At 32.2% G+C, this 23,967-nt stretch overlaps 3 protein-coding genes across 6 annotated transcripts; 1 reads left to right on the top strand and 2 right to left on the bottom strand.

The window, feature by feature from the left end:
* Positions 1–2,576: 2,576 nt before the first annotated feature.
* On the bottom strand, positions 2,577–3,614 carry LOC8284798 (flavonol 3-sulfotransferase). Its single transcript, XM_002533838.3, has one exon. It carries the CDS (start codon positions 3,612–3,614, stop codon positions 2,577–2,579), a length of 1,038 nt encoding a protein of 345 aa, XP_002533884.1.
* A 6,523-nt stretch (positions 3,615–10,137) lies between these two features.
* LOC8284797 (embryogenesis-associated protein EMB8) lies at positions 10,138–21,472 on the top strand. Of its 4 annotated transcripts, none has more exons than XM_025159896.2 (17): positions 10,138–10,292; positions 10,451–10,583; positions 10,709–11,304; positions 11,422–11,511; positions 11,629–11,693; positions 11,795–11,895; positions 12,785–12,874; positions 14,534–14,656; positions 15,418–15,495; positions 15,738–15,785; positions 17,150–17,235; positions 17,413–17,461; positions 18,216–18,272; positions 18,357–18,487; positions 19,389–19,472; positions 20,113–20,182; positions 20,918–21,472. In XM_025159896.2, exons 3-17 carry the CDS (start codon positions 11,051–11,053, stop codon positions 21,143–21,145), a joined length of 1,554 nt encoding a protein of 517 aa, XP_025015664.1. In that variant the 5' UTR covers positions 10,138–10,292; positions 10,451–10,583; positions 10,709–11,050; the 3' UTR covers positions 21,146–21,472. The 4 variants fall into 4 exon arrangements, with proteins under 4 accessions (XP_025015664.1, XP_015583668.1, XP_015583669.1 ...); XM_015728182.3 differs by having other exon boundaries at positions 10,451–10,586; XM_015728183.3 differs by lacking the exon at positions 15,738–15,785 and having other exon boundaries at positions 10,139–10,292; positions 10,451–11,304.
* Positions 21,473–21,844: 372 nt separating this feature from the next.
* Positions 21,845–23,652, bottom strand: LOC8272155 (protein WHAT'S THIS FACTOR 9, mitochondrial). Its single transcript, XM_002533836.3, has one exon. The coding sequence runs from the start codon at positions 23,387–23,389 to the stop codon at positions 22,211–22,213; it is 1,179 nt and encodes a 392-aa protein (XP_002533882.2). The 5' UTR covers positions 23,390–23,652; the 3' UTR covers positions 21,845–22,210.
* Positions 23,653–23,967: the final 315 nt, after the last annotated feature.

The following is a 23,967-nucleotide window of genomic DNA, read 5'->3' as shown; positions in this document are numbered from 1 at the left end:
AAAGAAAAAGAAGAATGAAAGTAAGGAAAAGAGAAGAAAAAAGAAAGAAAGAAAGAAAATATATAAATACTTTAAAAAATTGGCAGTTGAAAATTTATTTTATAAATAAAATAATATATTTTTAAATATTTTTTTTATAAAATAATATATGTTATTAATAATTTGGCATATATATGTTTGATATATATTTAACATCCATTCAATAATTTTAATTTAGCATACAAAACTAGTATTTAAAACTAATTTTAAATATTTTTAATTTTTATTTCATATATTTTCAGTATATATGTTTAGTATATATTAAATATAGATTTGATATATAACTAATTTCTTTAATTGATATCTGAAATATCTTTTAGTTACTTTTTCATATTTTTAATATCAATTTTATATATTTAAATATCTATTTAATATATATTTAATTAATATATAATTAGCAGTCAATTTCGTCTATTTGATACCTGACTAGCATGCTTGTTTGCAATGGCTAGCATTTTACTTGTTAAATAGGTTTAAAAAAACATTAAACACTGTTGAACTTGCGGTAAATATATTGAAAATGCCTTGTTGCATCTCCTTTCATAATGATATGTGTTTGTCCATGATAAATATCTTATCGTACCGTCTCAATTTAGTTATCTTTTTTAAGTTAAAAAATTTATTATATAGTCTTAATTTAGTTATTTTTTTAAAATTTATACACCTTTTTAACCCAAATTGCTATATATTTAATTCAAATTAATTCTATCTTAAATAAAGAATGTTAAAAAAAATAATTAAAAAATTTATAATAATATTTAAAACTATTAATTATTAACACCATTATTTTTGTTGAAAACACTCTCGTCTCTATCCTCCTTAGCACTATTATTATTGTAATTATTTTCTTCATCGTCATTATTAAGAAAATAATAGTAAAAACACTAAAAAGTAACAATATTTATCTTTTTTATTGCGTTCTGTTTAAATATTAAATATATATTTTTTAATTTAAATAATTTGATTTAGTATGAGAAGTTAATATTTATATTTTTATTGTATCCACTCTCTTTCTAGAGAGTGTGTAACAAACCTTTTTATTTTTCTAAAAAATAGGACTAATTTGAATTAAATATACAAGTGTTTAGACTAAAATATTCATAAATTTTGAAAATAGCTAAATTGAAGCCGAGAGTGAAATTGAACTTTATTCCGAAATCTTAAGCTGTTTTTGAAATTATGATTGGGTGTTAAAAAAGCAGATCTGAATTTTTTTATTTAATATTATTAATTTTAAATTTTTTATAAATTATTTTTCTTAAACTTATTTTTAAAAAAATATTTAGTTACTTATTTTTTATAAAAGTAATTTTTAAAATTAAAAAAATCATTCAAAATAAAAATTAAGGTTTATAACCCGCCTTTCCAAGCTCAGTACCAAACTCACCCTTAATTGATTTCATACTCACACACCCAAAAGCCCAATGAAGAAATAATAAGCAAGCTTAAAGCATCTACATAGTTTGCATTTGACACAACTATATAATCAAAAAATTCATCTAAATTCATATTCAATTGAATTTGATATTTTGTAATTATCAGTTTTTTAAATAGTTTACATTTCACAGAACTATGTTATAGAAATTTACCCAATTTCATATCCAATTGAATTAATATTTTATAATTATCAGTTTAAAATAGATATTATTTTTAAAAGGCTAACACATATTCTTGCTCTTGATTGGCCTCTAAAAAGTCATCAGAAGAGTAGTATCAAAATAGATATCAATTCAAACCTAAGTGGATTGGTAAGAAATCTTGCTTTTAAAAGTAGAGGTCTTAAATTCGAGACTCATCTCTAACTCTGGTAAAGTAAATTTCTCATAGAGTGAAATACTAGAGAAAAAGAAACATATACTAATCAATATTTCTCGTTTGAATTTCTAATAGTTAACTAAGGAGATAGAGAATGACAAAATATGTATTAGCAATACGTATAAATGTATAAAATTAGAATTTACCGTATAAAAAATAAATAAGAAATCATAAATAATATAATTTACTCTTAATTCTTTTGCAAATAGCCCAAGACCCAATTTACACGTAGGAGCTCTTTTAGAGAAAATTAAAGTAAAAATGGAAGTTATAAAAGTGGAGGAAGCTTAATTTCTTCTCTTTGTGAAATAAATTCAAGCTAACTTTAATTTGTTTTCTTCACAAATTTCTTAATAAGTTATTTTTCAACAAATTTAATCAAAAATCAAAATGCTATTTAGATTTTCTTAGAAAAAAGTTTATGGATCATTTAATTATAAGTCAAATAGGTACAAAATTATTCGCTTAATTAAAATATCACACAATTTTGCCACGCTGTTATAAAAAGAGAAAAAAAAAAAAGAAACAGAAAGAAATATTAAAACTCTTATTTGACTTGAACAATAATTTTAAAATGACAAATATCAAAACAAGACAAACATAAAGATAAAAAGATAAAGAAGGCAATTAACTCCTATTTCCTATATAAGTTTTTATTCTTATTTTTGATATATTAGCTATATAGATAAGATTTATGTTTTTTGTTTAAGTTAATTACTTGTTTATTGAGACAGAAAAGAGAAGCCAGAACCTCTCAATTTCTGTTCAACAATTTGATCTAAATGAGTTCCCATTTTTTCAGTAAAATAATTCTTCCAATCTCCGCTCTTGCCATTTCTATAAAATAAGCTATTCTTGATGACAAATGGAGAATTTTCACTGAAAGCACCGTCTTTAGTAGCCTTTAAATTCTTCAAATTCTCAAAACTGCATAAATCAATGATTTGTTGCACTACTCCTTGGCTTTCTTCCTGTGGAGTAAAGGGATATCCAAGAAAATTAGCTAGCTTCTTAACATTAGAAACAGTGTCCTCCTTCAAATCTTCATATTTCAAAAATAAGACCTTTTCAGGATATTCTTGGCTTGCCTTCCAATACCCTGCAACATGATCCCAATAAGGTCCATTTAGAGCAATTCCTTCACAAAATGATTTGAAGGAATCGTCCATGTTGCAATATGCATCTTCATCAATTCCTTCAGGTAATCTTGCTCTCAAGAAGTGCCACATCGACACTAAAACATCCTTAGGATCCCTGCAGAAGTACACTATTTTACATCCCAGTGTTGCTACAGAAGTCGGCAACGAATCATAAGGAATATGTGTAGCTATAAGTGGATTTTCTGGGTCACGAGTAAAGGTTTCTTTTCTTCCGATTTCAATTTCCATGAAAGGTACACAATCATGCGGTGTAGATGTCAGCAAAGGACTCTCAGAAACGCTATAACGAGAGCGAGTAGTAATGGCAAAAGCTAAAGCCTTAAGCCAAGTTGTACCAGTTTTAGGATAAGTACATAAGATAAGATCACCAGCTTGAGCTTGAAATTTTTCCTGAGCAGCCAATATTGCCTGTAGGTAAATAGTGAAGTACCAATGGCCTTGATATTGGTGAAGAGGCATGAATTTCCAATCATTTCTTGTGGGTAAGGTTGATATAAACTCACTGTACTTGCTTTCAGGCAGGGAAATTTGCTGGCCTCCTTTCTTCTCTTCATGCACAGTGGGAGCTGCATTTATGATTTCTCCATTACTAATATCCATTTGGAAAAGAGGCAAAGAAAGGAAAAGAAAATCTGAGAAATGCTAAATGAGGAAGCTATAAAGAATGATCCAGGAACACTTAGAAAATACAGACTCTGATTCTTTTTTGGTTTTGTGGATATGGAGTTCTGTTAGAGAAGAAAGCAAGGTCTTGTATAAATACTATAATTACTAGCTCTCATCCGCCCACTGTTTTTGAATTGAAAGATTAAAAAAATAAAGAAGCATAATAATAATTAGGGATAACATAGTTGGACCATTTTGCTTAATTGGAATGACTTTGAATGGATCAATGAGTAGACTTGTAAATTTCTTTTGTAATTTTCAGAAAAGTGTTTTCCTGGTAATTAGCAATATTGAACTGCCGCCTGTCCTGACGAAGACCTTGTGACATTTATTTATTTCCATTTCCAGAGAAAAGTATTCACTGGCTTGCTCCTTTCATTTGCTACATATCTACTAGAAAGTCTTTGGATTTTGTTGAATCCCACATATACTAATTATATATTTGATTAAAACAGTTTATATTAATCAGACATATATACTAAAATCAAACGTAAAACAGTTTATTCAATGATTTAGTCCTTTTAACATTAACAATTGAGATTATTGAATACGTTGTTAGATTATTGAATCAATTATCAAAAGACAAGTTTACAATGTATACAATCAAATTATTGTAATTATCTCAAAATGTTGAGATAATAAGCATGAATTGAAGGAAAAAGAGAATGAAATGAAATGGTACATTACCAGCATTAACAGAACATGAGTAGATCCACCAAATATGTAAAAGGAAATAAATAACATGCCTAAATTGAATGTGGCCTGAAAATACTAATCTAATTTAAAAATTTTATTAGGCCAAGAACTAAAGTATGTCCATGACCAATGTTTACAAATAAATAGGATTATAAAAATAAAAGTGTTTGTTTTGTAAGGACGATTTATGTTATGTCTATATTACATATGTTCGTTTGAATGAATTAGTGGATATAATTTTCATTAATGACGAATATTTATTGATGAATATTATGCCTATAAATGATGAACATTTATATCAATCATAAAAAAATTTCAACATGCATCACAAAAATAATAAAAACTTTTATAAATAATTAATATTTTTATTTGAGAATATTGATAAACATTATATATACAGGTAATGAACATTACAGTACTAGATAATGAACATTAATATTAACACTGAAAAATAAAATATTAAACAAAAATGAACATGAACATTAACCGTATTGGTATTAAGAAAATTAATTATTATAGAACATTACATCTAATGGATATTATACATATAGAAAATGAATATTTTAGTACATGTAAATGAACTAAAAAATATTAATATGTATCTAGTCTAGTAAAAACTTTTTGACATATGTTACTATATTTTAACACATAATTTTTTAATTTTGATACATGTACTTATTATTAATACATAGAATTCAAATTTATGTTTAATTTTGTAATCTTTTTATTAATTTATTTATAATTTTTATATTTTTATATTAATAAAATCTTAAAATAGTAAGTAAATAAAAGAAACAAAAGCGCCGACGTTGTACAATTTGAACAGAAATGAATGATAGTTTACAAAATTCCACACTAAATCAATGTATGTTTTACTCTCTCATAGTCACTATACGTGTTTATGGACTTCAGTCCATGTAGAATAATAGATCGGAATCCATATTATAACAATTGCAAAATAAGAATTATACGTGTTAAAAATTAAGCACACATGTCAAAAAAATTTAAATATTAAACATATAAATATATTATTAAAATTACTTATTTTATTTTTGATAAGGCAGAACATAGGATACGATTACATGAATGCAGCATAATCGGCATCAGACTAAATTGACTGTCTCAATTTGATTACAAGCATAACATATTCACATTGAAATTAAATAACTTAACAAAAACTTGGACTTCACTAAACTAAATATTCATATATAGTATGAATCATTAGGTAATGAATTTTACTATGATTAACTGATTATTGGCAGGTTTATAATATGATAATCTCTATTTATTTTTTTTCAAATAAAATATTTGAAAAAGACCAAGATAAATCTAAAAATTCAAAATTTTACATAATTAAAAGTGAAGAAAAAATTAATATGAATAAACCAATGAAGTTTAATTAAATCATTAAAAGAAGAAAGAGAAATGAAAAATAACATATTAGAAGAACTAGCCAAATCAAAAGAAAAGGTTTAGAGAATAGAAAGAGTTTCATATAAAAGAATAAATCATATAAAAAAATGGCTTTGAGAAATAGAGAAAATACATATAGAAAAGGGAAAACCTTTTTTAAGACATTGTTTTTGTCCATATGAAAAGAGTAGGGGTTTGAATTTGGCTAATTTAACATAGAAAAAACTGAAGATAATAAAGATAAATTCACAAATTCATAAAAGAAAAGTTTAAGATGAACTTAATAATGATAAAAGATGACAATTAATTATTAAGAAAATAAAAGAGATGGTCAGAAAAGAAAAATAAATAATTGAGAAATATATGAATTAAGAACTTTTTCTTCTTTGAAAATAGAAGATTAAGAGTTAAGAAGAAAACATTGTTATATATGGAGCAATAAAAGAGTGAAAGATAGAAAGATTGAATGGAGGAAAATTTAGGTGAAATAAGTAAAGCTCTTAATTATTTTATTTTAAGAGAAGAAAAGAGATATAATATATCTAAATCAAGATTTTTTTGTTAAAAATAGAAATAGAGCTATGTAAAAAAGAAACAAATCTTAAATTTTAAAGAATATATATATAAAAATTTATGAGACTTAAATTTCTTTCAATATGTATCTTTTTTTTTTGACATATAGGATCTTTATTTTGATATTTGCAATTATTTTTTACACTTGAGATTCAAATTTATGTGTAATTTATAATTTTTTATTAATTTATTGATTAACAAATTATATTCCTAATTAAATACTGATTTTAATCATAAACTATTTTAATTAGATAATAATTAATTCTCTAATTTGATAATGATTTACTTAAAAAAATAGCATACCTGATTCCAGCAGCTCCGTAATAGTTATGAGGATTCTCGAAATCACTCAAGCTGTTCCATAATAGGTGTATGATCCTCTTTTGTAATATCCGAATTTTTTTTAATAAAGATAATATTAATAATGATTAATAAATGAGTTTTTATTTAAATTAATTTTATTTTATTTTTATTTGGTTTAATTTGAAATGATTTAATGGAAATTTTAATATTAGTCAATTAAATGAATTATTTTTCTATACCCAATTAGTTTGAAATTTTAAAAATTAATTAAGTAAATTATTTGAAGGGTAGATTATATTTTGGTTATTCTAATTTTTTCCCCAATGTATATATATATGTATAAATAAAATTATATATATTGGAAAATTATGGTAGAAATTGTAAATGGTGTTTTTATAAAATTTTTTTGGAGAAATTGGTATTTTAAATTAATTAGTGGTATTAAATTTTAAATTGAAGATTTATTTTAGAATAAGGATTGAAAGTATAATTTTATTTTTATGGGGTTTTAATGGAAATTTGCAAGTTTGGTATTTTTGTAAATAAATATGTCAGTCAGGGGTATTTTTGTAATTTTATATTTTTAATAATTCTAATTTGGCCCAAATTGAATAGTTAGGGGCTAAATTGAAAGGCAAAGAAGAAGTTTAAGGGTTAAATTGGAATTCGGCAGGATGAAATTGTAAGTAATTAAGAAAGTTGAGGGACCAAATTGTAATAAGGAATAGTTCAGAGCAAAATGTCGATATTGAAAGGAAATGAATCGGGGAAGAAGAGAGGGAGAGAGAGAGAGAGAGAGAGAGTGCGGGCGCCGGGAAGAGAGAGAGCGCTGCGGCGGCAGTGTCCTTCCGCGGAAGACCGACGGGGCGCGGCTGGATCGGCTGGTGGCAGAGCTGGCGAAGGCAACGGCAGCGGCACCAGTAGCTCGGCAGGCGGCGGAATCGCGCGACGTGTGGCAGCGGCTTCCGAGCGTCGTTCCGGCCGCTTTCGGCATCCGTTGACTGCAATCTCAGTCTTAAATTGACCAGTGAGTTGGAGGCTTTCTTTTGGCGATAGCGGCGTCGGTTTTGGTAGCCGGAGAAGGGAGTTCCGGCGAAGTGGTGGCAGCCGTATTTTTCGGCTTTTCCGGCGAGCTCCGGCGGAGGATGGACGATCGGAGGACATATCCCGACTCTCCTCAGCTCAAGCTTCGCAATGGCATCGGTTTCTTGGCGATCGGGCTCCGTTTACAAATCGACAGTCGAGATTGTCTGCAAATCTCTCCGGACGATCGGGTGTTAGATCGGAAAATCAGAAGCGGGGATCGTCGTCAGCATGGTTGTGAGTCCAATGGTGTGTTCGGATCATCGATCGAACTCCGGCGGCCGGAGGCGAGTCGACCGAGTGATCGAGCGTCTTGGTAATTTTCTCTGGCCCGTTGATCTTGGGAATCCTTTGATTTAAAATTGTGCTTATTGTTTTGTGTTGAGTATTTAATATTTGTGAGTCAAAAATAATTGTCTGTCAGTTTGCCTGCCTCGTATTTTGTGTTGTATGGCGGAGTTGGGAAATAGTGAAGATTGGGGACCCGATTCCCGTTGTTTGAATTGTTGAATATTTGAAGTATTTTTCTGGCAGGTCCTGGATCCGTTTTTAAGGGGGGGGGGGGGAGGTAGGGTAATGTTCGTGTTGTAGGGGAGGTTCTACCGGATTTTCGGTAGAATTTTCCCGAGTCGAGATTCTTAGACAGTCTGTCATAGGAGTTTAGACCTAGGATTAATGATCGATTGTTTCAGCGTTTTGATAAATTGTTTCTGTGACTAGATAGTTCATTTGTTCGGCTCGCTCCAACCAAGGCACCGGAGCAGAGTTAGGGGGTCGCTAAATCTGTGAGTTAAAGTCATATATCGCTTATGGACGTGTCATGCATAAAATTTGATTTGCTACTGTGATTATTCATCTGCAATTTCAATTTTTATTTAATTATTATTATTATTTGCATGATGCTTTTAATTACTATTTAAATATGTTTTTCCTTTATCACCAATTTTAATAATGCATGATGACTCGGGATGGGACGAAAGTAGAACATAGGAGTTGGATGAGTGTTCCAATATAAATCTGAGAGAGATGAGATAGAGAAAGGACAAATAGGTAAAGTTTTAAGAAAGAAAGATTAGGATCTGCCCTGGTCGAGCATCGCTCTCTGGGCTTAGTAGAGTGTGGTTGCCAGAGTAAAGGTCTCTAATCGAGCTTTGCTCTCTGGGCGCCGGCTTATTTGGAAATTTAAGTGACCAGACTGGAGGTAAGGTCCCTGATCGAGCTTACTCTCTGGGCGCCAGTCTTATTGGATAAGAGAGCCGAAAGGCTAAGGCTGAGAGTTAAGTGACCGGGCTGGAGGTAAGGTCCCTGATCGAGCTTTGCTCTCTGGGCGCCAGTCCTGTTGGAATGAGAGAGTTGAGATATAAGTGACCAGGCTGGAGGTAAGGTCCCTGATCGAGCTTTGCTCTTTGGGCGCCAGTCCTGCTGAAGTACTCCGTCCCGTTGCGTGTAGAATAATTTTTGTTAAGCATGGCATGACACATATGTTTTAACATGACATGTATGGTTCGCGTGATTTATTAATTATTTAAAAATTAAATGAATGTGATATTGAGATGTTTGAAACCGTTTTAGATATATGATTTTAGCTCACTCTTGAGACTGATAATCTCAATTTACTGTTTTTCAGATTCGTGACTGTTAGTCTTCTCGCGACTCTTATTCGGTAACCCGACTCCTTCATCATCGGGTGGTGTTTGATTTGGTATGTCAAATTGTAAAAGAAAAATCTTAGATTCTCCGCAGTAGTAATAGTAGAGGTATCAGTGGTAAATTTTATGAGTTTCGGGTCTCGCCTAATTTTTCGGGCAGACCGATTTAATTGTGTAAAATTTAATGTTAAGATAATTTATGGCTTTAATAATATTAATTTGAGATGAGATTTGTTTAAGTCAGTGAGTGTCAGGCTTACTACGAGTTTCGGTGGCCTTACGCCTACCCATTCCCTAGTGCCGGTCACACGCCCACGAATATGATTGTGACATCTTTCTTCTCTTATGTATGAAATGGAGAGTTCTAGAAGAAGATTACTCCTAATATTAATTATATTTTAATATTATGTTACCTAATAAATTAATTTTTTATTTAGATAATAATTTTAATTCTAGAAATTAATATTTTAAATAGTATATTTTATTAATAAATAATTTTTTTGATTTATATAATAATTTTTAATTTTAAAAAATAGTAATATTAATTATATTGATATTATTAATTCATTAAATATTAAAACTAATTAATAAATATTTTTAAAATGGTTTTTATATTAGTATACTAATAAAATCTTATTAAAAGAATTAAGAAAAAAAGTTAAGAATATCTAGTTTGCTGATTCCATCAGACGGCGAAGGAGGTCATTAATGATTTTAAGACAAAAGGTTTAAAAGCTAAGAGAAGTGAATTTATAAATAGTGATCGCAAAAGACAAGGAATGCGATGAAACTCTGATTAGGCAAATATTGAATAATTTGGAGATGGAAGTGACTACTCTGAAGAGCAAGTTTTTGAATTTGAAGAACAAGAAAAAGAGAAGAATTTAAAGATTTGGTAAAATTTGAAGCTGATTATGTGTTATTGTTCCAAGTGCTATATTATATTGTTTGTGAAACTCGGTAGCATATATGCTCATTAGACTGGTTAGTGAAAATTGCTTGGTTTAGGTTTGCAGCTCTTTGCTCAATATAAATTCAGCATTTTGTTTGCAGATTATGCAGCCATTCAATTTAATTACTCTGAATCCGAGTGAATTGCCTATTACACCCAAATTTGGGGGGGTCAATTGACATTTTAGTCCGACTGAAAACCACCTGTCAGTGCAGCTCACTCGATCCCATACCAGTAGTACAAGCAACTTCCTTTCTTCTTTTTCTTGTATACATATATCATCAACAATCCTGTCCGGTATCGTGTTGTTATGTAAAATTTACCAGTGATCAATTTACTCGTGTCTTCTCCGTGATCAGGAAGGCCGCCGGCGGTCAAAGACGATGATGATAAAGCAATCAAAATCAGAGGTGAAAGGAATTGAATCGTTGAACACGTATAAGATGAGTAGCTTTTTTCTTTGTTAAACCTTCAGTCACGTGGCCTCAAGATTATGCTGCTGTTATCAGTTTGACTAGAGCTGTCAGATGATGATTTGAACACCAGTTACAGCCAAAAATTCCGTATGGTTCAGGGGCAAAAAATGGGTGCTGCCAGAAACAATTTTCCTTCTTTCTTCACCCTTTATTTCTCTTCTCGAGAACTCCGTCTGAAAGCATCTCTTTTCCTTCTCCTTCTCCATCTCACAATTCTCTTCTTCAATGGAAGATTGCACAATAAGTTCACTTGGTTCTCCTTACAACTTTCTTTTCAGAGCTCTTTCTTTAATACCCATTACTCACTATCTTCTCTTCTTTTTATTCACACTCTTAATCTTCCTTTACTACTTCTTAGAGATTCATTTTCTCCATGATTTACTCACCTTATTTAGAGGTGATCGTGTGTTACTCACTTGCAATTTCTCCTCTGAACTTTATCAATCTGTTGCTTCTAAGTGCAAGATTCTTCATGGAAGGCGAGTCTTTAATCAAATTCATCAAGTTTATCAATCAATTATTACAGTTCAATCTGTTGTTAGCTATTAAGAGATTCAAACTCAACCTTTTTATTTATTTGGTTGGTTTCTTTTAAGGTTTTCTCCTACTCCATGGTTATGTAGTCCTCATCTTCAAGCTGTTTTCTTCAGTTTTTTTGGGAGTTCTCCTGATTTTGTCTTCAAAAGGTTAGTAGTTTCATCTGATAAATATTTTATATAACCAGCTTTTAATTTTTATTTTCCTATTGATTAAATTGGAACATCTTTTTATTTTGTTTTATGTTCTTTTTTGGTTGTGCTCAGGCATCTATTTCAGGCTAGTGATGGAGGAACACTTGCTTTGGATTGGCTAATGTATTCTGATATTGGTCAGTATAAGTTTATGCTCTTTCTTCTAAATTTCCATACTTCAAATTAAATTCATCATGTAAACTTATTTGGGTCTAGTTCTTACAACTATAATCTATAGTTGAACAAGGAAATTCGTGCAAGAATGATGCTGTTCTCCAAGATGATAAAGCCCCAATTGTAATTGTGGTTCCTGGCTTAACTAGTGATTCTACTTCTGCTGTAAGTTGTTCTGTGTTGAATTCTTATGTTATTATCTTATGCAAGTATAGCTCAATTGGACATTTGAGTTAACTTGGTATGTTAGGTAAAGAAAAGGTTTCGGCAGTCGATACAGATTTCTTTGTTTGGACCCACACAAAATCATTTGAACTTTGAAGTCTTTTATTCTATTTCATATAATGCTTGTGTCTAAGTTGGACATGGAAGATAATCCTTTAAATAGAAGGTTAGCATAATTTTATACTTTTTTGATGTTGAATGGTTGATATTTTGTTTCACTGCTTTCTTATTGAGTTAGTCCAGAAACAGACATGCTTAGTTTAGTTATTTTCTTTCTTTTAAAGTCTTATTTCTTGTGGCTCACACTGTTTCTTTCGAGTTCATCTCACTGTTTTTGGTTTCTTACTTCCTCTTGGTAAGAGTTCTTAAATTGATTAGTGCGACTGACCATAAGAAAGGGCTACAAGAATAATGAAGCCCTTCTATACATTCATCTGGAAATATCTTTCTATTATGTTTGATTATCAAAGTTCTCTTTTTCGAAGTCAATACAAAGAGGAGAGAGGACATTGCTTTTTGAGATCTTGGCACTAAATATTGATAATTTCACTTTAATGTGGATTGTCTTTCTGTGCCGGAATTGGTACCATTGCATGTTATTAGACTTAAATTTATGAATTGTTAACTTTAAAACTCTTTTATTGCTTCTTGTTTTGCCTGGTCAAATTGGCTAGTTAAATTGACATTCATATTTCTTTTTCCTTATACTACTCGACATTAAGCCAATATAACTTAGTGAGACATTCCTGTTTGGTGTTACTTTCATTTCTTGTGCTAATTCCTTCATCTCTCTATTTTCTCCCTTCAAATGTCTAATATTCTGGAACAGTATATAAAGCGTCTCGCTTTCACTATGGCAAGGCAAGGTTGGAATGTTGTTGTGTGCAATCATCGGGGATTGGGCGGCATATCACTTACTGTGAGTATGAAATTTTCAGTTACAAGCCTCTGATTTCTTATAAAATAATATTTTCTTTCTCACTTTCCACGGAGCACTTGTTTCTGCTCTCTATATCTCTTTCCCTCCCTCCCTCCCTCCCTTCACAAGGATTCATTTTAGTTCAAACCCATCATATTTGATGTGTCTAGCAGTCAGAAGATCAGTGATGAGTTCATCATTGTATGCTTTCTGAAATTTTGATTTACAAGCTTGCTTACCTCATTAATTACCATTCCTTCTTCTAGTGAGAAATGATTCTATATATGAACACTAGCCTTATGCTTGTGCGTTACGCACAACCATTGCTAAAATCAAACATAAATAATAATAAAAAGAAAAGATAAGCATATATTATTTGGTTATAGAAACAAGCGACTTCATGCTTATTTGATGAGAATATCAAGAATTTACTATAACTTAGCAAGAATACCAAGGGTTTACTGGAACTTAGTAATCTTTTAAAATACTAACAATTTATACATTTTATTTTTTTGAAGATTTTAAATATGATGGTAAGCAATATCTAGTTGATATTAAAGCTTGGAAAACTATAATGCACAAGTTAGCCACACTAAAATCTGTTTTTAGTAATCATAACTCAACAAAAATTACGATACATTAAAATGTATTCCATACTACTTTTCTATTGCACAATTTGAAAGCACAATGTTAAAATGTAAACTGAAATGAATGCTAGGCTAGACACTACTTTTAATAACTTGACTATTTTTTTTAATTTGCTTTAATAGAGGGACAAAGTCCTGCTGAACCATGCACAAAGTCTCAGTTCCAGTCCAACATGTATTGAAGACTTCATAGGAGAATTTATTAGGCATAGAGATGGCTAACAGCCGGGAGGAGTTGGACTTGGATTAGGATAAGACCTTTATGTGTTTTGAATCATCTCAGGTTTGGGTCATTATGGATTTTCTCATTTCAGGTTCAGGTTTGATAGGGTAATGGTCTTTTCTGGGTTTGGATCACTATGAACTTAGGTCGAGTCGGTTCAAGTTTGGGTTTGAATAATCTCTTTATCGGGTTGCCTCAGATTTTGGATCGTGTTTCAGAAAAGTTTCCAGGTTTCAGTTTTAAAGAAATTCAACTCTCGAGTTTTGGAAAAATTCAATAAGCAGAATCTAAAAGAAAATAAGCTCACAAACCCAATGTTGTATAATCCTCGTAAAATTTATATTTTACAAGGTTTGTTAATTAGTTGGTGAGATTGCTTTTGAAGTCGCCACAGTCACCTAAAATTAAATCTATAAAAACAATTACACTTAAAATCGATCAATTGCGTAACATCAAGATAGTTATAAAATTTTCTTTAACACTTCTAATAGTTTAAAAATTCTATTTTATAACCAATGTTGAAAATCTTAATAGAGTTGGACTTCTAGAATCAGACCTATACTTAATAACTTATTTATATGATTTATAAATAAATGACCTAATTAACTCAGTTAACTAAACAATTAATAAGGCCCTTTCAGTAAATTTGTTTGTCCCTCCTCCCCTTCGCACTTTTATATATGTTATGATTATTTAACAACATCCAGTTGCTTAGTTGTTGGTTGGTATTCAGTTTACTTTCATTATTGTTGACTAACAAAATGTCTTGTTATAACTATTTATGGTCAGTCTGATTGCTTCTATAATGCTGGGTGGACAGAGGACTTACGAAGTATCATTGATCACATTCACTGTCAATATCCGGAAGCTCCTCTATATGCTGTCGGAACTAGCATTGGTGCCAATATTTTGGTAAATGAATTACCTGATCTTTTTCCCCATTTCTTTTTTTCAAAGTCATTAGTGTAGTTTTGAGTATTATGACATCAATTTACATCATCTTAATGAATTTATGTTAACAGGCTCATATTGGTTTATGAAAATTAGAATTTTAAAATACAAATAGTGCACCTTTAACTGGAATATTGACCCTCTCCCCTTTGATTAGTGACTGCTAACTGTACTGATAAAACGTGGAGTCCATTTTGCAAGTTGAGTTGAAACTAATCAGTTTCATGGTTGGCATATTTAGAATTTGGTATTAAAATTTTTGAGGTGACTCTTAGAAACGGACACCAAAGAACCTGTTTAATTTAAAATAATTGGTTAGTTGGCTGTTATGGTTAAGACTTTCAATGCTCTTGTGATGTAAGGGGTGGTCATGTTGCTAGTCCAAACGAGACAACCTCAACTGGGTGACACCTAGGTGATTGCCTGGCATAAGGTGCAAGGCATTTGATGTGGCATAAGGTTTGTAATTAGAACAATTGACTTGAAAATAAAAAATGCAGCAGAGCAGCTTCATGTTTTCTTAACAACATAAAATTCAAAGTGAAGAGCAAAAGTAGTTTTACTTTTGTTTAATTGTCTAGTTTAAGTAAAAAGAGAAAACTGGATATCTTTTATTTGTACTTATGATATATAACTGATAGCGATTGTTTATGTATAACTGGAACTCCGAAGCAGTTGACGTATACATTTTTACTTTTTTTAATATGGAATATGTCTTCCAGGTAAAATATCTTGGAGAGCACGGGGTTGATATTCCTCTTACTGGGGCTGCTGCTGTCTGCTCTCCTTGGGACCTTTTGGTTAGCACTTGATTCTGTATGATGTGATCAATGGCCAAGTGCCTGTAACTTGGGAATTGTTTTATGATATTTCTTATAGTCTTTTACATACTGTCAGACTGAATTAGTTGGTGCAATATTGTTGGCAATTGCATCTTTTGTTTCTTTTGGTTTTTAAGGGTTGAAATCTTGCATATATAAAAGATTGATTATGGTGTAGTAGGCCCCCAATCTCTAATAGAAGCTACTGTCTTTCATGCAAGGAGGAGAAACGGTCTTTGTTTCTTTCCCTCAGTCTTATGCAGAAAAATGTAAGACGATTCCTTCCTAAAATGCTTTCTAGGTTCCAGACGAGGTGCATGTCATGATACATAGAAAGTAGATTTAAATCATCTGTCCCTGCTGAAACTTCTAGACTGTCGTAACAGAAGAAATTAACCCTAAAATTGCAGCGAGAATGTTCATAAATGAGAAAGAAGAGAAAATAGGTTGCTCTTTTCTTAATCAGACGGAGAAAATGGAATCTGAAGCACCATTGCTTTGCTGATGACTAAACCCTTTCATTTAGCCAGCAGCACAGTATTTCTTCCATTCTAGTATTGTGCCCTCTTAAGTACTTTGCCCTTGAAATGGAGAAGAGGGAAAAGATGTTAGAGTAGACAACTAGAACTTTCAGACATTGAACTTTTTTTTTTTAGAACATCTGAAAATGTAAAATAAAACACTTGTAGCCTCCCCACTAAGTTGAGGCATTGGTATTCTATATTCTCAGCTGCTTGATATCCCATGGGTCTAAGTAAAAAGTTTCCTGTTCATGTGACCTTGTTATTTTGAAAAGAAATATGAGTTGTTCACCGTGAAAAAAATTGAGTTGAAAAAAAGGTTGGCTAGTTGTCAATTGATGCGAGCTTAGTGGTGCAAAGCAAGTTGAGGTAAGAGCTATGCATCATTACTAACCGTATAGAGCAATTCAATTGCCATGTCTGAACTGGAATACCTGGAATTGTGTGAAGTTGATTTGAACCTTTTAATTTCTTTTTCTCTAATAATCAACTGAAAATGGTTGTTTTTCCTATGTGAAGAGTGTGTCTAATATTGTAACAATATCTTTATTCAAGTGAGGAGTATCCAGAATTTTAATATTACTTATTTTAGGAAGAAACTGTAGAGTTAAAAAGTTTTCGGTATTTTGTTTATCGTGAAACTATTTTAGTTCACATTCAGAGCTTCTCCCCATTAGGCTTTGGCAATTACGTTACTGATGATTGATTAAAAGAAAGTAGAGTTTTCAGAGAATTGTTCCTTGTGTTCATGTTTCTCCTCTGCTCAGTTCTACATAAAGGAGCAACTGCCATAAAATGATTAGTCAGGACTTGGGAGTAGTCTGAATGAGCGAAGCGGAAGTATAGCACTATTTCTTTCCTTGTTAGATACTGAGACCTGGATTTATTTTTTAGTAGGGGAAATTCTTAGTAACGAACTTCTGTGAGGAGAAGATATTACTAAGAAAAGAAGAACAATGAGAAACTAATGTTGCACTATCCCTGTTAAGTAGAAAAGTCAAATATTTTCGGCTTCAGCTCTTTGGCTATTGTGCGTTTTAGAAGTTTCTTTAGTCCTTAAATGTCTTAATGTGACTAATTACCAAATTGAAAATTTATTGTTTGCTTTACAGATATGTGACAGGTTTATCAACCGCAGGCTTGTGCAGAAATTCTATGACAGAAGGATAGCTGTTGGCCTTCACGGTTATGCACAATTGTATGTCTATATTACTTCTTTCGACTAAGTTTTCCGACATTTAATCTCTCATTATATCTTTGGTGTTTGGCATAGTGATTGTAACCTATTCATTTCATTTCTTATAGACCTATGATTTTGTGGCATGGTGACAACATCTGTGGGATTAGTATTAAATTAATCTATAATTTGCTGCAGGCATCATTCTGTCTTGTCTCGTCTTATAGATTGGGAGAGCATCAAGCTGGTAATTTTCTCTTCTTTTCTTATTTCCTTTTGTGAACTCCACCAAGTGTCTGTTGCAAACACTAGGAGTAGTATCAATGAAATAACCTTTGGGAGAGAGGGAAGGGACCCTTATATGAGTTTTGGACTTGAGAGTAAAATGTTTTTTTGCTTTTGGTTTTACAGCATTAAATCTAATATGTAGTCATCATCCCACATTTTTTTCTACAAACAAAATACGTAATTGTGGTAGTCTGGCTTTGTGATGTTATAATTTAAAAATAAAAGTGTTTTATTCTCCTCCCCTAAATGAGGATTGCAGGTTTTTTTGCATGGTTCCAATTAATAAGATGTCTCAAAGCACCTCATGCCCCAAAAGTGGCCTCACGATCTCGTTGCTGATTGATAGTGAACTATGGCCGTTAATGATTTCAAAGTGAGCCCAAAAACAAATAAGATTTGCCTGTGCCACTAGTAAACTGCGTATAGTCCATATTGTCAACTAAAGTCACATTGAGGTTTATATGCAATTAGTAACATTCATTTATTTGTTTATAGTTCTTGGTAAAATGGGAAGTTTTAAGGGAATGGAGCTATCAAGGTTTATATTGCTGACTTCCTGCACTACGAGGCAGGCACTTGACCACTGGGCTACCCTTTATTTATTCATATGTGGAGATGATAATAGCAATTTTGTTTTTCCAGACAAGCAAATAGTTCTGCCTTTAGTATGCTTGCATTTTGAGATTTGATAAGAATATAATATTTCCTTGCAGTCACGTTCAGTTAGGGACTTCGACAAGCATGCTACCCGAGTTCTTGCAAACTGTGAGGTAAAAGCTGTTTGATTCTCAACCTCCATATAATTTAAGGTGCTTTATTTTCTAATTGACTAATAGGATTCTCCTGTTTCTCAGACTGTGGATACATATTACAGGCGTTCTAGTTGTGTCAATGTTGTGGGTAATGTATCAGTACCTCTTATCTGTGTGAGTGCCCTTGATGATCCGGTTTGTACAAAGGAAGCTATCCCATGGGATGAATGTAGGTAAGTAGCTGGCTTTCTCACTGTTCTTAACACCTTAAGCACTTGGTTTAACGCCCTTCATTATTTGTGGCATGACCTGTAGTTGTGTATTCCGCAACACAGTGTGTTAGAACTGGACCTTAGGCCTTAAACATGCCTAAGCCACTATGCATTGAGCATTAGCACCAAAGGGGCTTCTTAACCCTTATGTGAGGTGCATCAGAGGCGTACAAGTCATTCTCCTTAGACAAGGTATTTAGGCACAAAGAAACATACCCTACCTTCTGTTCTCAGCTTTAGTTCTGACCAATGTTATTTGGATGTGGGTACAAAGTATTGGAAACGGAAATATCTCCAAGTGTCAGACCTTGCATATTTTTTGATATTTTGATAATTTTCCACAATTTTGAGGTGCTAAAGTCTCATATCCTTGTATAATATCCTTGTATAACATGGTACTTTAAGGTAAAGTGAAAAGTCACAGTATTTATCCTTTTGAAAACCTGAAATTAGTTTCACATGAAAGATTTTGCTTAGCAATCCAAGTTTTGTCTCCTAATATTTTGTGGTTTCACGTAATGTTTGACAAAGACCGATAGCCTCGGTCTTGATGGATGCTTTTATATCTAAACTATAATTTTGGTACACTAGCTGTCAAAACATGGGAACGTATGAACTGATGGTGGTCAGGGACATGCCTAGTGCACAAGCTTGGTCATTGATGCATATATTTTGAGCATACCAAACACTGACATGTTTAAATATGTTGAAAAATCTAGCAGTGCTTGCACGATTTCATGCCAAATCTATGATATTTATATTTTTCATTTCCTGACATAGTCAATAGTCACTGTATATTGGGTAACCTTATGTCCTTTCAGAATTTTCCAATTATATGATAAAGTGATCTGCTTGATTTTAGGGCAAATGAGAACATTATCATGGCTATCACAAAGCATGGAGGGCATCTAGCTTATTATGAGGGGGTAACTGCGAATAGTATGTGGTAATTTACAGTTTCTTCCCCCTTCAAGTAATTTTTTGCTTTACACTTGCATTTAAACCTGCAAAATGATGCGTGCATTGTTTAGTCAAAAATTTGCATATGTAACTTTTGGATTAATAATGGTTTTTTTTTCTCATCCTGTTGCATTCAGATTTTCATTCTATCTTTTTACAATTTCTTCCTTTATCACCAACAAATAGAGAAGGTAGAGAGATAAAAGACACTGTAGTAAAATTGTGTTATTGGGAACCCTCATCTGATGTATTACAAAGATCTTAGCAGTTCCTGGTCTACATTTTCAGTTACTAAACAGGAAGCTTAGTGTTGTTTTATGAGGCTTCTGTTAATTTGAGATTGTAAGTTCATTCTAGAAGCTAGTTGAAGAAACTCATAGAATAAGTGGGGTGGGTGAAAATCAAGAAGCAATTTCCATGAATTGTGATCTATTACACTTATATAGATGCATAACATACGTATAGTGCATACTCTAACGCAATTCAATATCCTAGTCATTGATTTGTATAGATACTGTTGATGATCTTATGCACTTAACCTTTCTTTTGGATGGTGAAAAGCAGTAGTGTATGATGTGCATGATAGTCATGGTCTGATATTCAATTGTTTCTTCCTGCACTTGCAGGTGGGTGAGAGCTGTTGATGAATTCCTTCACGTCCTTCACTCTAGCCCATTGAGAAACAGAAGAAAGAAGGTGCAAAATCTTTCACTATTGGCTTAGAGATTATGTAACTGAAAAAATTGCCGCACCTGCATGTACCCGCTCAAAAGCACACACATGCTCACTGTATGGATGCATCACATTCAATTGCGAAGCCGCGTTTAGAGAAAGGGGCAATTGCCCCCCTTTTGTTTGGAAACAATTTATTTTTAATACTAATATCTTGTAAGATTTTAATATCCTCCCTTAAACTTGATAAACTTAAGCATTGACCTTTCAGTTGAATTTAATTTTAATTAATTTCTCCCCATGATTTATAAACCTGACTTCGCCACTGATCACATTGTGGATTCCAAGAGCCAAATTGAGGAACATTTGAATTCTCTCATCCCTTGTTTCACCCATTTGCCTCTTGAGTATAAGACAGACTAACATTCATCAAGAAGTTGTTGAATCATATTGTTTTACCAAAAGAATATTCAAAAGTGAGTGAACTGATTTTTGAAGAGAGAAAATAAGAGTCTGGGAAAGCAATGTATCAAAAGTTTGCATTTTAACAAGTTCATTTGATCTGGTCTTTTTTTTTTCCCTGCAGCTGCGTATTTAATTATATATACTTTGCGAACAAGTCTCTGAATTTCAAGATCGAATAAGGGAGCTTAATATATAGATTATTCTTTCAGTAAAAGATGTATATCAAGATCAAAATGTTAAATACTGAACTTCAATTAAATGCAAGCTAAATGGCTTTGTACGATTGTCTTGCAGGTGGAAAGGTCCAACTCTTCTATTCTGTTTGAATCTTCAATTGATCAGGGGCCTTACATGAATGTCATGGAAGATGGAATGGTTACTACGATAGGCAATAGATTACACGTTGACGAAAATAAGGATGGTGTCGAGAAGGGTGAAGAACACATTCCTGAAAGAGAAAAGAGTGAGAACAAGACAATGGTGTTCTCAAGCGGCAATGACATTAAAATCAAAATGATCTGATTAATCCTGTAAAAGGATATCATGATTCAGCGATGATATTTGGTAAAACTTAAGTAAAACTAAGTTTCAGTGTTGATGGGTGTGATACCTGCATGGCAAAGAGAAAAGGTCAAGTGGGCACTAATGTTGATTTATCCAGGCTGCACCCTGGATAATCAAAATCTTTGGACTCGTTTAGATGGTTTAGACTCGGTGGACTATCATTAGCCCCCAAACAAGTAAGGTTCAGTTCGGACATTCATGTTTGTATAACCCATATTACCCTAATTAGGGTTTGGAAGAAAAATTGCATAATTAATTTTGATTTTAAGTAGAATTTTCATTGTAGTGCTTTCCGGTCGAACCCTATTTTCATATGATGGTTACAATGAGGTCAGTTAGACTCGAAATGTCTTGGTTCAGCTTACTTGGAGAGTCTTGAACCTCAGTTTGGGGATAGGTCTCAGTTATATACTCTGCATACCTCAGTTAGAGGATTTTGATCCTCACATACGGGATCCATCGTCCTCACATATGGGATCCATCTTACTCAAGTGACTTAGGCTTTCCTCACTAGAGGATTTTTGGACCTTTTGTAGTAGCTGTCTCACTTAAGGACTTATGCTAAAATCTATAAAATAATTTTATTAAAATTTATAAAAAAATTTATTTTATTTGAGAAAATAACCCAAGAGAAAAAATAAAATAAAAATAAAAAAATTAAAAAGAGATATTTTAATATTATAAAACATATTTATTTATAAATTTGTAATTCATTTAAAAATTTTATCTAGAATCAATTTTTTTTGATAGCCTTAGGAAGAGTGAATAGGTACAGGGATCGATCTCGAAGGAAGAAAGTAGCCGCTCTGACGCAGAGGGCCCTGGGAAGCGCATCACTCCTGTAACTGATCCTTTTGTAGGTGATGGGGCATAGCGTACTCCGGTCTCCCTTGGCAATAGTTTCTTATGTCGGGCACATCTCGATTTAAAAGACTACTCATTCGTTTATTTGTTTGCCTCGTGAGAAGGTCTCTGGCTGAGTCTAATTGATCATGTTAGTTCTCCTCACGGGATGGATTTCACTCATGATGACTCTTGTTTTGCACTTTTTAGACTGCTTTGGCACTTTTTATACCTGAAAGCTCCATCAGCTGATTTCCTTTCTTTTTCAATAGATTTATTCATAAGATGAATATACCTAAACCTTATACCCATCAAGGGATGCTTCACCACCATGAAATCCTTCCTGTAGGCCTCTCTAAGCACCACAGTCTGCGTCCTGATCTTATTCGAAACATAGAAAATCCCAGGATGATGCACTAGAGCTTTTCTGAACCTATCTCCCAAACCCATGTACTCTCCCAATATTAACATATTTTCCTTCTGAGTCTTCTTTGACACTAGCAACCATAACAACTCATGTAAAACAGATACAACCCACTTCTCGGCATGACCTCCATTGGGATTTAAATGAAAAGCATTTTCATAAGGTGATATATAAGGTAAACCTTGCCATTCAAAAACCCAATCTTTAACTTTTTTCTTCAAATCGAAACCATTTGGATAACTTAAAGAAAACCCAATACGCTCACCTTTCTTAACATTCCTCAAATCCCCAAATGCCACTCTTTTCTCCATTTCACTCACAGCTAATTCATCTCTCCAAGAAACTAATTCTAAAAAAAACGTTTCCTTATTATTAGAAAATGGATCTTTACCTTCACAAACATTGAAATACTCAGGATAATCAGATAACAACTCAGTAATATAATTATAAGGCAAACCCAAATCAAATTTCAATCTATCAATAACATGTAAAGGCAATCTTGATACTTTAGTGAGCATTAAAAGCTTAGCTAACTTTTTAACAGCATCATCCCTATAACTGAAAGAACTATAAACAAGTTGTTCTTCTTTGTGAATAGAGAGAGCTTGGTGGGTGAGTTTGACATGGAGAGGAAGTGAAGGAGAAGGCTGAAAGTGGGTAAAAAGAGATGGGTAATTCTCCAAGAATTTATGGGCTGTGTTTGAAAGATTGAAATGGGTTTTGAGGAGAGAAAGAGAGGAAAGAGAGACGGTCTTTGAAGGAGAAGAGATAATTTGGTTCTTGAAAGAAATCACTTGTCTAAGGTCTTTTTCTTTGGAAACTGCTTTATCTAGACATGGGTCACGTACCCATTTGACTCTTGCGGCTATAAAGGTCCGGAGGTGGTTGAGTTGGTTGCGGTGGTGCGGGAGTTTGCGGCCATGAAAAGGCTGCATCTGGGAGGGTTTGGATTGTTTTGTGGCGGGTTAGACTCGGGTGCCAGAAGAGAGTGGTAATGGCTTGGATCATTAACCCAAGTAAAGTTTGGCTTTGTTTAAGTTTTTAGCTTAACTGCCGCAAGGAATCTTAATGTCTCCGATGAGGATGCCTCCTTCCTACTTTACGCCGTCATTGAGGCCGATACCCAAGCAAGCCACTCTTCAGGTCACTTCAATTTGACGCCTCCCTTCGAATTGAAAATGAGATTTAATGTCTGTAGATTACTAGATAGATTATAGTCTGTAATATTAATATATTTATTTCGATTTTAACTAGTGAAATTAGAGGATTCAATTTAAATAAATTGAAAATTGGATTCCAGTCAGCGATAATTTTATCAGATTTTATTTTAAAATTCTTTATTAACTAATAACTAATATAAATTTTTATTTATTTAAATAATATTATTTTTATTAAATTTATTAATAATAATTTATTTTAAATTAATCTCGTATAATTTATTTATATTATATATAGTAATAATATTATTTAAAATTATATCTAATAATTAAATAATTGTAATATTTGTAGTCTC

This window comes from Ricinus communis, chromosome 6 (genome assembly GCF_019578655.1).
Source record: "Ricinus communis isolate WT05 ecotype wild-type chromosome 6, ASM1957865v1, whole genome shotgun sequence".
NCBI classification, from domain to species: Eukaryota; Viridiplantae; Streptophyta; class Magnoliopsida; order Malpighiales; family Euphorbiaceae; genus Ricinus; species Ricinus communis.
Note: the sequence above shows the minus strand (reverse complement) of the source record. Positions and strands in the feature narration are given on the sequence as shown.

Coding starts and splice junctions, on each gene's coding strand:
- LOC8284798 (XM_002533838.3), bottom strand. CDS start 3,614: ATGGATATTAGTAATGGAGAAATCATAAATGCAGCTCCCACTGTGCAT.
- LOC8284797 (XM_025159896.2), top strand. CDS start 11,051: ATGGAAGATTGCACAATAAGTTCACTTGGTTCTCCTTACAACTTTCTT. Junction 11,896..12,784: donor CTAGTGATTCTACTTCTGCT/GTAAGTTGTTCT, acceptor ATTCTGGAACAG/TATATAAAGCGTCTCGCTTT. Junction 18,488..19,388: donor ATCCCATGGGATGAATGTAG/GTAAGTAGCTGG, acceptor GCTTGATTTTAG/GGCAAATGAGAACATTATCA.
- LOC8272155 (XM_002533836.3), bottom strand. CDS start 23,389: ATGCAGCCTTTTCATGGCCGCAAACTCCCGCACCACCGCAACCAACTC.